This window comes from Acomys minous (genome assembly GCF_964271855.1).
Source record: "Acomys minous genome assembly, chromosome: 1".
Classification (NCBI taxonomy): domain Eukaryota; kingdom Metazoa; phylum Chordata; class Mammalia; order Rodentia; family Muridae; genus Acomys; species Acomys minous.
The window spans coordinates 12,118,075-12,133,275 of NC_140483.1; the positions used below are offsets into that span (position 1 = coordinate 12,118,075).

The 15,201-nt window shown below is 46.2% G+C and overlaps 1 protein-coding gene across 10 annotated transcripts in view; it reads left to right on the plus strand.

Moving 5' to 3' along the window:
- Window positions 1-5,957, plus strand: part of DISP1 (dispatched RND transporter family member 1) — a 140,359-nt gene extending 134,402 nt beyond the window's left edge. For all 10 annotated transcript variants that reach the window (XM_084800379.1, XM_084800381.1, XM_084800380.1 and 7 more), the window contains one exon: window positions 2,358-5,957. In XM_084800379.1, coding sequence (XP_084656505.1) covers window positions 2,358-5,933 — 3,576 coding nt within the window. In that variant the 3' untranslated portion in view covers window positions 5,934-5,957. The remainder of the gene's footprint in view (window positions 1-2,357) is intronic.
- Window positions 5,958-15,201: the final 9,244 nt, after the last annotated feature.

Here is a 15,201-nt window from a genome sequence, read left to right on the forward strand (position 1 = left end):
GTGTTACCTTTCTTGGTGACCCTATTTCTTACCCTGTGTGAAGCCTTGAACGCAGTTTTCCCAAATGTTGTAATCAGCCAACACCATTGTCCCCTGGGGGCAAATGAGTATTTTGTTTTTTATAGTAGCCAGTGAAGTAGTAGTTGGTAGTTACAATGCCAAACTTTTTCATCTTTGGTCAAATATACATATAAAACTTCAGCTTTCACTAGAAAAAAAAGGGCACAGATACAGTGCCAGGCCCCCTGTCCCAGTGGTAGCCGGTGACTGTATTATTTCCTTTAGCTTTGCTTGAGCATTTCATCAGCTGCACATATGCCTCTTCTAGCTGGGCTCCCTGTTGGGGAGAGCTATTATCCGTCATAAATACTAGAGATGCTGTTTTAGGGTTCCGTGACTCAACATATATGAATTTTTAAACTTAGAAACAAATATGAATTATCCTGTCTTTGAAAAATACTTATGTGTTTTCAGAAACAAGCTATCAAATTAAGGGAAAGTAAAACCTACTGTATTGCATTTAGATAATAACTCTGACTTTTTAAAACTCCCATAAAGTTTTTATTCAAAACAAGTAATTTTGGTTTTGTGGTTTGGAGATTGTTTTCCTATCTTGGTTTGGTTTTTAAAGACAGGGTCTCACTGTGTAGTCGTTGCTGGCCTGCAACTCCTTTGTAGATCAGGCTAGCCTGGAACTCACAGAGACCTAGGAAAACTTCAAACACTGTAACGGATCTCCACGTGCAGTTCTAGCCCGCAGCCCCCTTGTACTGGCCACAGCTCTCCTCACACATTAGTTCCACTTTGCCTGGCCTTAGGTAGTAATGCGTAGCATGGCTCTTAGGTAAGTCTGACTTCTAAAGTGACTGTGCGTGCCAGCCAGCTTTTCTGCCTTGGAAAGATTTGCTAATGAACAGTTGACATAGCCTAGTTTAATCATGGCACAGGCTGTTGTAAATTGCGTTAGAAAAGCTTTTCACACCCTTTCTGAACTTTGGAGTGGTTCTCTAGAACAACCTTTGGTAAATACAGATGAGGGAAAGTGGTCAGACTGGGCCTCCTTAGCTCTGTTACTCTCAACAGAAATCTCTGGGCAGGCCCAGGAAAGGGGCTGATTCCAAGTGTAACCCTCAGGGAAGAGCGGTACGCCGTCTAACCTAAGAGTGGAGCCAGCTTCATAATGTAGCCATGCTTGTAGTTCACGACGACAAGGCCAGCTCTGGGAAGAGAAGCCTTTCCCAGGGGCAGCATGCAAACACTGCCCACACCAACCCAGAGGCCCAGAGTCGCCGCAGTTCCTAAGTGCACCAGCCCCCATTTATCAATGGGCAGAAGTTTCCCAGAAAAGGTTTTAGCCAACCTGAGTAAACCCAAGGATGTAGAAGAAGAACTAAAATTGTACTTTTTTACTCATTTCTTCATTAACTTATACTTGTTTAAAATCAGTTATAAAATTTGTTAATCTTAAAATATTGACCCTTCTCACCTTATTTCAGAAAACAGTTTTAGTGTAAATTTTTCATGAATCCAGACACTTTTTGATTTGTCAAATAGTGTTCTGTCCTAGTCTGTTCAGACTACAGTAACAAAGTCCTTTAGTCTAGATAATTTATAAACAACTGATTTATTTCTTACAGTTCTAGAAATTGGTAAGTTTTAAATTCAAGAGGTTTGTAGATTCAGGGTGTCTTCTAAGGTGGTGCCGTCTCTGCGCCATGATGTGGCATCAAACAGTGCCAGCCAACTCCCTTCAGCCACAATTATAAAGGCACTGATCCTGATACCTCCCAGAAGGCCCTGCCTGCTGGCGCTATCACACTGAGGATCAGATTGCAAGGTGTGAATTTGGGGAACGTATTCCAGCCGTAGGAATACTTTTAGGACCAGCATCTTTGCTTTTAATTGTGTTTATTGGGAGTTTTGTCACCAAAACTTTTGTGCCAAGAGCCAGAATTTTAAGGAAAACAGCAATTGGACATTCGTTTCTGTACTCCTGTGAATGCATGAACTCTACAGCTTCTCCGCTTCATTACTTATGCAGGGACTATGAAAAGACCTGTTTACTAAGTAGGTGTCGATTTTATTCCCCCTCCTTAAACCAGACTCAGTACTGGTTGGCATGGCGTTACACCTGTAGCCAGTCCCAAACAGGAGTTTGCTGTTCAGAATCTAGAAACCTGCACAATAGCTGAAATGTGTAGTGTCTTGGAGACAGTGCTCACCTGTATACACACCAGCGCATACTGTGAAAGGGGATTGCTTAGCTCCTGTGCCTTCCATGTCCCTAGAGGCAGGAGTGACCTGCCCCGAGGAGAACCTGTTTAAACGCCAGTCCTTCTGCGTGTCTGTCTCTGCAGATCAGATCCCACCCCCAGTTCAGCGACCTCTGCCAGAGGACCACTGCCGTCTCCTGCTGCCCCAGCTGGACCCTGGGGAATTACATCGCCATTCTGAATAACAGGTCATCCTGCCAGAAAATTGTGGAGCGAGATGTCTCCCACACGCTGAAGCTGCTTCGGACCTGTGCCAAGCACTACCAAAACGGCACCCTGGGGCCAGACTGCTGGGACAAGGCGGCCAGAAGGAAGGACCAGCTCAAGTGCACCAATGTGCCACGCAAGTGTACCAAGTACAACGCCGTGTACCAGATTCTCCACTACCTGGTAGACAAGGACTTCATGGCCCCAAAGACAGCCGACTACGCTGTGCCCACTTTAAAGTACAGCATGCTCTTCTCCCCGACCGAGAAAGGGGAAAGTATGATGAACATCTACCTGGACAACTTTGAAAACTGGAACTCTTCGGACGGCATCACCACCGTCACCGGGATCGAGTTTGGCATCAAGCACAGCTTGTTTCAGGACTACCTCCTCATGGATACTGTGTATCCCGCCATAGCCATTGTCATCGTCCTTCTCATCATGTGTGTCTACACCAAGTCCATGTTCATCACCCTGATGACCATGTTCGCCATCATCAGCTCCTTGATTGTCTCCTACTTCCTCTACCGAGTTGTGTTTAACTTCGAATTCTTTCCTTTTATGAACCTCACCGCACTCGTCATCCTGGTCGGCATCGGCGCAGACGATGCCTTTGTCCTGTGTGATGTCTGGAGCTACACCAAATCCGACAAGCCCCGCGCAGAGACATCAGAAGCGGTGAGCATCACCTTGCAGCATGCTGCCCTCTCCATGTTTGTCACCAGCTTCACCACTGCCGCTGCCTTTTACGCCAACTACGTCAGCAACATTACGGCAATCAGATGCTTCGGGGTGTATGCAGGGACTGCTATCCTGGTGAATTATGTCTTGATGGTCACCTGGCTTCCGGCCGTCATTGTTCTGCACGAGCGGTACCTGCTCAATATATTCACCTGCTTCCGAAAGCCCCAGCCACAGGCCTATGACAAGAGCTGCTGGGCAGTGGTCTGTGAGAAGTGTCGCAAGGCGCTCTTCACCTTATCCGAGGCATCGCGGATCTTTTTTGAAAAGGTGTTGCCATGCATCGTCATCAAGTTTCGCTACCTTTGGCTCATCTGGTTCCTTGCCCTGACTGTGGGCGGGGCCTACATCGTGTGCGTAAACCCAAAGATGAAGCTGCCATCGTTGGAGTTGTCCGAGTTCCAGGTGTTCCGGTCCTCTCATCCCTTTGAGCGCTACGATGCCGAGTTCAAGAAGCTGTTCATGTTTGAACGGGTTCACCATGGAGAGGAGCTCCATATGCCCATCACAGTGATCTGGGGCGTGTCCCCGGAAGACAGCGGCAACCCTCTGAACCCCAAGAGCAAAGGGAAGCTGACACTAGATAGCACATTTAACATCGCTAGTCCAGCCTCCCAGGCCTGGATTTTGCACTTCTGTCAAAAACTGAGGAACCAAACCTTCTTCTACCAGACCGACCAGCAGGACTTCACCAGCTGTTTCATTGAGACCTTCAAACAGTGGATGGAAAACCAGGACTGCGACGAGCCGGCCCTGTACCCGTGCTGCAGCCACTGCAGCTTCCCCTATAAGCAAGAGGTTTTTGAGCTGTGCATCAAGAAGGCCATCATGGAGCTGGACAGGAGTACCGGGTACCATCTGAACAACAAGACCCCCGGGCCGAGGTTTGACATCAACGACACCATCAGGGCCGTGGTGCTGGAGTTCCAGAGCACCTTCCTCTTCACACTGGCTTACGAGAAGATGCAGCAGTTCTACAAGGAGGTAGACTCCTGGATTTCCAGGGAGCTGAGCTCAGCGCCCGAGGGCCTCAGCCACGGCTGGTTTGTCAGCAACCTGGAGTTCTATGACCTGCAGGACAGCCTTTCCGACGGCACCCTCATTGCCATGGGGCTCTCGGTGGCTGTTGCCTTTAGCGTGATGCTGCTGACCACATGGAATGTCATCATAAGCCTTTATGCCATCATTTCCATAGCTGGGACCATATTTGTCACAGTTGGGTCCCTTGTGCTGTTGGGCTGGGAGCTGAACGTGTTGGAGTCTGTCACCATCTCGGTCGCAGTTGGCTTGTCCGTAGATTTTGCTGTGCACTACGGGGTGGCGTATCGCTTGGCTCCAGATCCCGACCGAGAAGGCAAAGTCATCTTCTCTCTGAGCCGTATGGGCTCTGCCATTGCCATGGCTGCACTGACAACCTTTGTAGCCGGTGCCATGATGATGCCCTCCACGGTGCTGGCTTACACCCAGCTGGGCACCTTCATGATGCTCGTCATGTGCATCAGCTGGGCCTTCGCCACCTTCTTTTTCCAGTGCATGTGCCGATGCCTTGGGCCACAAGGCACCTGCGGCCAGATTCCTTTACCTAAAAAGCTCCAGTGCCGTGCCTTTTCCCACACCTTGTCCGCAAGTCCTGGTGACAGGGGACCAAGCAAAACACACAGTGCCAGTGCTTACCGTATAGATGCCAGGAGCCAAAAGTCGGAACTGGAACATGAGTTTTACGAGTTACAACCCCTGGCATCTCACGGCTGTACTGCCTCAGTGAAGAACACTTACGAAGAGCCACACATCTGCTCCGAGTTTTTCAACGGACAAGCAAAGAGCTTAAGGATGCCTGTGCCTGCAGCCTACAGCAGTGAACTCACCCAAAGTCCCAGAAGTGAGCCAGGCTCAGCCTTGTTACAGCCCTGTCTGGAGCAGGACGCCATGTGCCACTTCACTCTCAGTCCGAGATGTAGTTGCCCAAATGCCTACACACATTTAAAATATGGCCCACACTCTTGTCAGCAGATGGGTGACTCCTTATGTCACAAGTGTGCTCCCACTGCTGGCAGCTTTGTTCAGATTCAGAATGTAATGGCGCCCCTGATGGCCACACACCAGGCTGCCGAGTGCCTTCTGCATCCCATTCAGCACATGTTGCCACCAGGGATGCAGAACTCTCTGCCTAGGAATTGTTTTCTCCACCCAGTGCAGCACATTCAGGCCCAAGAAAACCTCAGCCACAGCAGCATGCACAGTCTGCAGAATGTGGCTGAGCATCTTCCCAGGACAGCAGGGCCATCACCGTCTGCCAGCAGGAGCACTGAGTCTTTCCAAAGAGCTTGCTGCAATCCTGAGAATAACCAAAGGGGACTCTGCAAACGTAGAGACACAGGGGACACTGACGGCAGTGAAGGGACTGAAACCAAGGCCTCTAGTTTACCAAACCAGACTGACAGGGCAGAGAAGGCGGAGCCAAGCCTTCTGCGGACTGACGAAATTGTGAATTCAGAACATTTAAATCCTAATGAACCAAAACGTATACTCAGCCATTTAATAGGGGAGGCCGGCTGCAGGTCCTGCCCAAACAGTCCACAGAGCTGTGGAAGCATCGTGAGACTGCAGTGCGGGTCTGCGGACTGCCAGATGCCAACCCTTGAAGCCAATGTGCCTGCTGTACCAACACACTCAGAACTGTCTGGCGAAAGTCTGCTAACAAAAACACTATAATAAATCCCACATTGCATTCAGAGACTCTGCCTCTGTCATTCTTTCGAGTTAGGAGTGAGATCTGGGAGCCTACACAGGGAGGCTAGCAGCAGGCATGCCTCATGTGTCACTGCGTTTGCAGCCCAGAACATTTTCATATTCCCTCTGAGCGGTGGACAAGCTCACAGGTCTAGTGTGTTAAGGTTATCGGATTTTCAGGCTACTAGATTTTTTTTTTTTTAATTTCAAAAAGTAGTTCTTGTACCATCCTATCCAGCCCTGCCTTAACCTCTGTCACACGAACAGTGCAAGTTACCCAGAAGGCTTTGTTCCCTTAGACAGTTGCCTGGCATCTTCATTGTGGTGCATTGGCTGATGATAATTAAACCTTCTCATTGCTCAGCATAGACACTAGGACTCACGTTAAGGGAGACACTTTCGAGGGCTGGAGAGATGGCTCAGAGGTTAAGAGCACTGGCTGTTCTTCCAAAGGTCCTGAGTTCAATTCCCAGCAACCACATGGTGGCCCGTAACCATTTATCCTGAGGTCTGGTGCCCTCTTCAGACGTGCAGGGGAAACAGGAAACACTGTATACATAGTAAATGAGAGAGAGAGAGAGAGAGAGAGAGAGAGAGAGAGAGAGAGAGAGAGAGAGAGAGACTTTCAGTCAGATACCAGGACCTAGGCATCATTAAGATGTCTGTTAATGAGAAATTAATGCCAAGCACCTTGATAGTACGTTCCACTTGTCTTCCTGAGTTCCCCACATGAAGCCTATGGCACATTTATATCCAAATTGGAATCTTTCCACATCAGCCAGATGTGCAGTTGGTATTACACCTCCTAGGCTAGAAGTCATGGGCATCGCCTTGTGTCAGGTGATTGTTATGTTAGTACCACAGAAAGAGAAGCGTGAAGAGCTGTGATCATCCATGTAGCACTACATGGTGACAAAGATGGACCCAGGTCGTGTCCTGACCTTCTGAAGCCTTCAGAGTAAAGGATCTTGTTTATGGAGTGTTGCCTCCATTACTGGGCCTGAGAGGCCATGTTCCTAAGGTTTCTGTCACCCATGTTCCATGTTAGGAGAGCTTCACCATGCAGTTAGCAGGTGGGAATGCTAAGCCCTTGGGAAGCATCTTTGGTGACACCATGCCATGTGTCAAATCAGTCTGGTGGAAGCTATGGGTATGTGTGTTCTGGGTAGTACTTGAGATGACAGCTCCAGCACACCATGACATCTGACATCCCAGCTCACTAATAGAGAGCCCGCCTTCTGGAGCTACCCTGCTAATTTGTCCCTCTGAAGAATCCGGTAGGAACTGTCCTAAATAGAAAAGTTTCTTTTGAAAAGTCTTAGTGGTTATTTTCTAAGAATAGTTTTCCAAAATAGGTTTCTATAATCCTAGGATCTGCCGGAGGGGGGGGGACATCAAGAGATGAAGGGGGTCTTATGAGTCATCAAATCTCACTCCTCTCCATCAAAGCACATCTTCTCAACTTTTGCTTGACAAGCAACCAAACATGTCCTCCTCTCTTGAGCCAGTCTGTTACTCAGCTGGGCTTCTTCCAAGTCACTTCTGGCATCTCCAGATGCTCAAATAGCCCCTATATCCTCCCAAGAGGCTGCTCTGCTCGCTCAGTTGTTCTGTTTATCACATGGGGCAGTTACGATCTTCCTTGGGTAAGCTCCAAGTGTAGGACCCAGAATAGACTGCTGACACTACCTTGAGGAAGCCTGGGCCCCGAGAGACTGGGTGGTGCTCCAGCTGCCTCGCTTACAGATAGAAACGCTGTTGGGCTCAGCATTAAAGCCAACCCTAGGGAAAGCAGCCTCTGGCACAGGTCTGCTGCTGAGCTGCAGTTTCAAATGGTATCTGCCCAACCCCCACTGCAATTAGTCCTTAGGTAAGGTGACCTGGGGGAGATGGGAGCCCTTGAAAGGCAGGACTCAGTGCCATGGTGAGAGTCTTTGGTTTTCCTCTGAAATGTGTAACTACCCATTTGGCTAATGAAAATGCAGGGTCTCAAAGCACATGTGTGTGCTTCACCAGGCCCCCATGTTGTATTCTGCCAGCTCTCCTGGTAAGGAGCCTCCAGTGGCCTTTGTCCCTCCCCAGGTCTGCTTAATTGCCCCAGACCTTGCTGGCTGTGAGCCCTTTCACAGTTACTTAAGGGCAGACTTGAGCTTTGAACTCCCTGAGCTTCATAGGAGAGTTGACTGGCTGGCTGGTTAGTTGGATTGGATTGGATGTTAGCCTTTTATTTTATTTGTTTATAATAATTTTGTCACTGGAAATCCAAAGCTTTAAAAAATATTTAGTTTTAATTCTTTACTACTATGCAGAAAAGCATCATGACTTCTGGTTCTGTTTCGTGGGACATTTCCCACATTGTCTTCCTAAAGGTGACACCTAAAGCAGCCATGACCTTCCAGACAGAGCAGAACCCAGTGCCCCACGAAACTCTTTCGACATGGAGGGGCTTGGTGATGTGGCTTTGTGTATGTCTCTTACTCCCACAGAACCTGTCTTTGATGGCCAGTCCCTGCCTGCAGGTTGGTCCTGCTCACCTCCCTTGCAAGGCAGTTTTTAAATCCCTGTTTGACTGAGAAGTGGACTTGGCCAAGTAGAAGACAGTTTTCACAAGGAAGAGTTTATTGTTTGAAATAATCTCACAGCTTCATCTGTGTGTGTTCGTTTCTGGTCTATAATTGCTATAGACGTGCTTCCTTCTAGAACAATATTCTTCAGAGATAATGCTAAACTGTTACGAAAATTTAATTTCAGTAATCTATGCCCCAGCCTCAATTGTTCTAAATTTAAAAGCTTTTGCAGGCTCAGTATGTAGAGCACTTTTACAGATGTGATCTACAGCAGTTTAGGAAATGTGCCTGGTTCTCTTTGCCTCACCTGGAAACCATCTCACCACCAGCAATTGGATAGTTTCTGAATGAAGGGGAAAAAAAAAAAAAAGACTGATGACTCCAAAAACAGCTGTATCCCTTCATATATTATCAAGGAGAGTCATTTTAGGGGGAAATCTGGTCTGTATATTTTTTACAAAGGAAAGAGCTCATTTTATTTCTCATAAAGTTGAAGCATATAGCAAGAAGTAGGAATTTGCTGAAACCAAGAGATTTTTATTTTAAAATGCAAAAGATGCTATTGTGTCTAAATGCTCATGTGCATTATCTTTCCAGATGTTTGCTGGTATTTAATATATCTCCAGTTGGTTTTAAAAGGCATTTTCTGTAAGCCATCTTTATTGATGTTTGGCTTTATAATGCTATTTTTGCACTGCATATCCTGGGAAAGTAGCTTGGTGGACCAGGAGAGTCTTCTGCCTGTTGTTAAAATAATATTTTAACTGCCATAATTGTTTATTTTGTAGGGGAAGAAAAAGATGGTGTTTTTCTTTGTGTTAGCTTCCTAAACATGTGGTACATGGCCTGGACCACTGCAGAGTAACCAGGGCCAACAGGTCCTCTCGCCAGCCCAAGCTATCTGTTGGCCATAAAGTGGACAATGCAGCTGCCAGCCGGGATTGAGAAGTAGAGGAGGTGTTGCAGCTTAGAGAACAGTGCACGGGATAAAGCAGTGACATTCCAGAAGCCATTGTCCCAGAAAGGTTCTTCCCAGATCAGATGTTTACTAAGTCAGTGGTCCAAACAGCTTTGCCTGCAGTGTGCCTGGTAATACCGTGGGGACTCACGCCAAGCAGTCGGGGCCTCCACCCTTCCCTGAGACCCCTCAGATGATGCTCATCTCTTGACTCATTCCACCTTGTACTGAAATAAGACCTAGACTCAGAGTTCTAGGAACAACTAGAAGCTAAATTTAGATATTGGCTCATTAGCCTCAAGGTCTGTGTGCACCTGTAAGGGAATCCCTGCCTTCCTAAAAAGCAGAAGGCAGGTTTTCCCACGAGAAATATTTGTCTTTGGAGCCAAATAAGATTGTCATAAACTTGTAATTTGAGGCAAAGTCACAATTGCCTACGTTTTATGTGTCAATTAGCCATTTTTGTGTGCTGTGTTTTGCTTTGCTGTTTCGTTTTGCCATGCTTAGAATTCAACCTAGGACCTAGGGCTAATTACATAGTTAAAGGAGAAAGTATTTACTAAATAAGTCAATAATCTAAACAAGATTAAGAAGGGAAATGGATAGAATTAAGAACAAAACCGAAAAACCTGTAATCCTGCTTTTGCAGTGTGATACGGTTGTTAAAAATCTCATTAAAAACTGGTCTGCTAGGGTTTTCTCCCAGCAATGGCTTCAGTGCAGGCTGAGAAAAATGACTGTGCATGGGTGTTCAAATAGCCTTAGACATGGCCTCTCTGTTCCTTGTGTCACCATCACGCACCTGGGGAAGCATCCAGATCTGCAGGGTGGTGTCTGCTCTCTGTGCTGGCACCAACCAGCTTACTTTACTGAACTCTTGGAATACAGACAAGCTTCTCTCTGTGTCTCTCTGTCTCTGTCTTTCTCTGTCTCTGTCTGTCTCTCTCTGTCTCTGTCTCTCTGTCTGTCTTTCCCTCCCTCCCTCACTCACTCCCTCCCTTCCTCCTTTTCTTTCTCCAGCTGAATTAATTTTTGCGAAGAGGTCTGAGGTAAGGCTTTGTGGACTAAGCTAGTCCCTGGTGACCAGGTGATATGCTGTCAACTAGTTTGCAATGTTTGGTCTTTTCTAGACCTTAGACAGGTCTCACCTTTAGAGCAGAGGTTCTCAACCTGTGGGTCGTGATCCCTTTGGGATTGTATAGCAGTTATTTATCTTATTATTCACAGCAGTAGCAAAATTACAGTTATTGAGTAACAGTGAAAATAATTTTATGGTTGGGGGGGGTCACTACAACACGAGGAACTGTATTAAAGGGTTGCAACATTAGGAAGGCCGGGAGCCATCATTGCTATGGAGTGTGTAGTTGTTAATCATTTATACCAGCAGGGGATGGAAGCATACTGAATAATTCTGAGATGTTACATAATCCCTTCCCAAATCCCAGCTTGGACTTCTTTCCTCCAAAGGAGCATGGGCTCTAATAAGCAACAAAGGGAATTCCGCTTCAAGGTGGAGAAAAGGCTGTGTTCTTTGTACATTGGTTCCATACCCTGTCGGGGGCTTGGGAAAGTCAGGCTATTGGGGTTTATCCATCCTGGAGGCAGATAGGAGGCCACTCCATCTCCTCTTGATTCAAAGTGGGAGGATGTGACCTACTCATTCCTTCCTAAGACACTGGAGTTCTCCATTGTCTGGCCATGTGTGTTTCTCCATCACTTGACTGCCTCCTAGACAGCAGGCATGGGCTTCACCTACTGCTATGCTGGTGACAGGACTTGACAGCAAATCTTCCTCATTGGGGCCCGAAGGCAGGACCACCCGTGACAAAGAACTGCTGCCTTCAGATGTCTTCCTTCCAAGAAGAAAGATTTGGGGGACAAGCAACTGTGCATGAAGGTAGGGTGGACATGAGGCATGATGGTGTCCACCTGCACTTCCCCTTTCTCAGAAGGCTGGTGATGGGGGAGGAGCTCTTGAGCTCAGGAATTGAAGGCCAACCTTGTGCAACGTAGGTAGTGAGTCCTGTTTCAAGGAATCAATCAATAAGCTGAAATGAGAAACTTGAAAAATGTCCCATTTCAAACCTCAAATCACAAGCTAGAGTTATCTGAAAGGAGAGAGAGCCTCAGTTGAGAAAATGCCTCCATAAGACCCAGCTGTAAAATGGGCGCAGTGGTGTACACCTGTAATCCCAGCACTTGGGAAAGCAGAGACAGGCAGATATCTCTTGAGTTTGAGGACCACCTGGAATACAAAGCAAGTCCAGGACAGTTAAAGCCATATATAGAAGCCCTGTTTTGAAGGGGAGAAAAGGAGATCCATCTGAAGGGCATTTTCTTAATTAATGATTGATGGAAAGGGCCCAGCCACTTGTGGACAGTGCCTCCCTTGGGCTGGAGGTCCCCAGTTCTGTAAGAAAGGAGGCAGAGCAAGCCATGGGGAGCAAGCCAGTGAGCAGCACCCCTCCATGGCCTCTGCATCAACTCCTGCCTCCAGGTTCCGCCCTGCTTGAGTTCCTGTCCTGACTTCCTTCAGTTATGGACTATGATGTAGAGATGTAAACCAAATAAACCCTTTCTGCTCCAGGTTTCTGTTGAACATGGTGCTTTAGCACAGCAATAGAATCACTGACTGAGACAGCTTTCTTTGATGGAGGATTATAATTTATAAGCCAAATAAAACCTTTTCTATCTGTTTTTGGTGATAATGTTTGTAGCAACAACAGAAAACAAACCAAGACACTGCCCGTTTCACGGGTCGTAAGGACTGAACGAGGTGCAGAAAGTAAGGTTCTACTGTGTAAATCTTAACCGTCCCACCAGTTGGTTGGTATGCCCGTCATATCATTAGGATTTACTTACCAAAGTATAACCTGGAACCAGCTGATCAGGCCATCTGTTGTCGGCCACTGTGTATGCATTCACATTGCAAACATTTTATACAGTGTGTATGTGTGTGCACACGCACGCACACATGCATACATGTTTTGGTGTATATACCCACTGTATAATGAAAGTTTTTCTAGCCCAGCCTGTCTCACTGTGACTGGTGCTACAGGGTTTTGGTTTTTACTTTGTGGTGCTTGAGATCAATCCCAGGGTCCTGTGCTTGCCATGCAAGCTTTCTACCATTGAGTCACACCCCCAGCCTAGAACTATGTTTAAATGAAATGTGTTTTCTTTTGTTGCAAAGGTTCTATCAATGTGGTCAGTCACTAGGAACCCACAGAAACATTCTAAACCCCAGCTTTATAAACAAAATATGACTGCATTTTGTGTCTACCTTTTAAGTCATCTATATATGCCTTCTCTTTTGAGCAAGTTCGTTGAGCTGAGGCCATCTTCATTGTAAGCTGTGGGCTGACAAGTTTTACATGAATGAGTGAGTGAGTGGATGAAGGTATAAATGGATGGGTTGTTGAAGTATTCTGAGCAGATTTGTTTTCATTGTAAATTATGAAATAGAGCTTAATGCACATAAGCTAAAAGCAACAAAATTTTCCCCGTAATTTAAAACTAACAGGAATGAATCATGTTTTAAAATGGTAGGATTCGTTGATATCTCAGGTTTTTTTTTTTTAAGATTTACTTATGTGTCTGAGTGTTTATATGCATGTCTGTATGGGTACCAAGTGTGTCCTCAGAGGTAAGAGTAAGAGTTTACAGGTGGTTATGGGTGCCGGCAGCTAAACCTGGGTCCTCAGCAAGAACAGCAAGTGCACCTAACGGCTGAACTCTTCTCCAGACCTGGCACCCTGTCTTTTTCCATGTGAGCACTCCTCTGATTCGTTCTCCACTAGCCTGTTCGTCCATACCTGCTTCGTGTTCAAAGTAGCCATCTATGTATTGTTCTGCTTATATCCCACATGTGAGGGTACTTAGGCATAGCGTTTATTTCATACTCTTTGAGATCTAGTGTTTGTTTCATGGTCATTTGGAGAGTCCTATTACTTGGTAATTGAAAAGCAAAAGATGAGCTCCATAGGAGTTTCTGGAGAGAGAGAGAGAGAGAGAGAGAGAGAGAGAGAGAGAGAGAGAAGAGGCACAGCTGATGTATTTCAGAATATTTGGCTTATTCTAGAATCCCCTGCCTCTGCATTCTTGCTGATGCAGTCCGACTTTCCCTTGCTTTGTCTGTCATCTATGTGTAAATTGCCCTGTTTCTATTACAGGTGTTGCTGAGGACCTGTGCAGGACAGGATGCTGGGCCCAGAACAAGACAAGGCCCCTTTCTTCCAAGAGCCTGGAGTAATACACAGACCTGCATCAGGTACAAGTGAGCACCTGGGAGGAAAACAACTAGACGGTAGCTATCACAAAGGGCAGTGTCTCCACTGCACAGTTCCAAGTGGGGAAACCAAAAATCAGGCAGGTGGTATAAACAGACACTCACCAGGAGGAGGGGACAAAAAGATAATCTACTCACTGAACCTGCTCTTTATTTATTTGTTTTAATGGTGTGTGTGTGTGTGTGTGTGTGTGTGTGTGTGTGTGTGTTGATGTTCTTCGGCATCAGTCCATGCTTTCTTCCTTGTTTGAGGCAGGGTCTCTTGTTCTTCCAGTGAGAATGGCAGGCTAGCTGGCCAGCAAACGTGTGGAAGTCTCCCTGCATCCAATCCCATCTCCCTGCATTGGGTTTTAGACATTCAAGCCACATATCCAGCTTTTATGTGAGCTCTGGGGATTCGAACCCAGGTCCTTACTCTTGCCCAGCAAACACTTTTACCCACTGAGCCATCTCCCCAGTAGTGAACTTCCCATTGTAACCTACCAGACTGCCAAGAATTTGACAGCAAATAAGCTGCGTTGACTTGTGTCCCAAAAGTTATGTCAATGTACTAATTCATTGTGTTCATTCAAGTCCCTCAGACAGTCCCCAAACTATGACTGTAGAGTATTCAGTGTGACATTTCTAGGTTCTCTAAAAAGCATGTTCCTTTACATTGAAGCAGTCCTCCCCATAAGCTGTGCACTAAGTCACAGTGGATGAATGAGTAAATGGACCAAAGCATGAGAGAATAGATTGTTGAAGTCGTCATGAGCCCATATATCAACCAATGTTGGAAGAGGTGGCAGAGGCTCTATTGGGATGCGTAAAGATGAATGACAACAGAACCAGGCACACTGTGCACGCCTTTGACCCCAGCACTGGGGAGGCCGAGGCAGGCGGATCTCTGTGAGTCCGAGGCCAGCCTGCCTGGTCTACAGAGTGAGTCCCAGGCCAGCCAGGACTGCATAATGAGACCCGTTCTAAAAATAAAATAAAAATAACATTTTCAAAGGGCAGTTTTGGGGGGACATTATGAATATTCCTTCTGTGCTAGAAAAGACTCATTCCTAGAAAAATTTTCTCTATAAATGGTGACACAAATGAGTTAACCTCTGAAACAATTCGTGTTTATTAATAAAGCCTTAGTCAAGTAAAACTATGGGGTATCCTACACACAGTAATAAGAGTGATGTAAATATCTATAAATAGCCTTTAAAGACATTTATAACATTGTTGAGTGAAAAAATAAGTTATACAATAGAACAATTATATACAATGCACATACATATGCATATATATTTGTAATTAGGTTTGTTTGGTTTTAGTGATTATGTACATGTTACTCACATGCACACACTTCATTTCAAAGGGGACAAGAGTTCATTCTGGAACCAAATGCAAGTCCTCATGCCTAAACACAGGTTACCCCAAATTCCAACGTGGTAAATAGGTTGA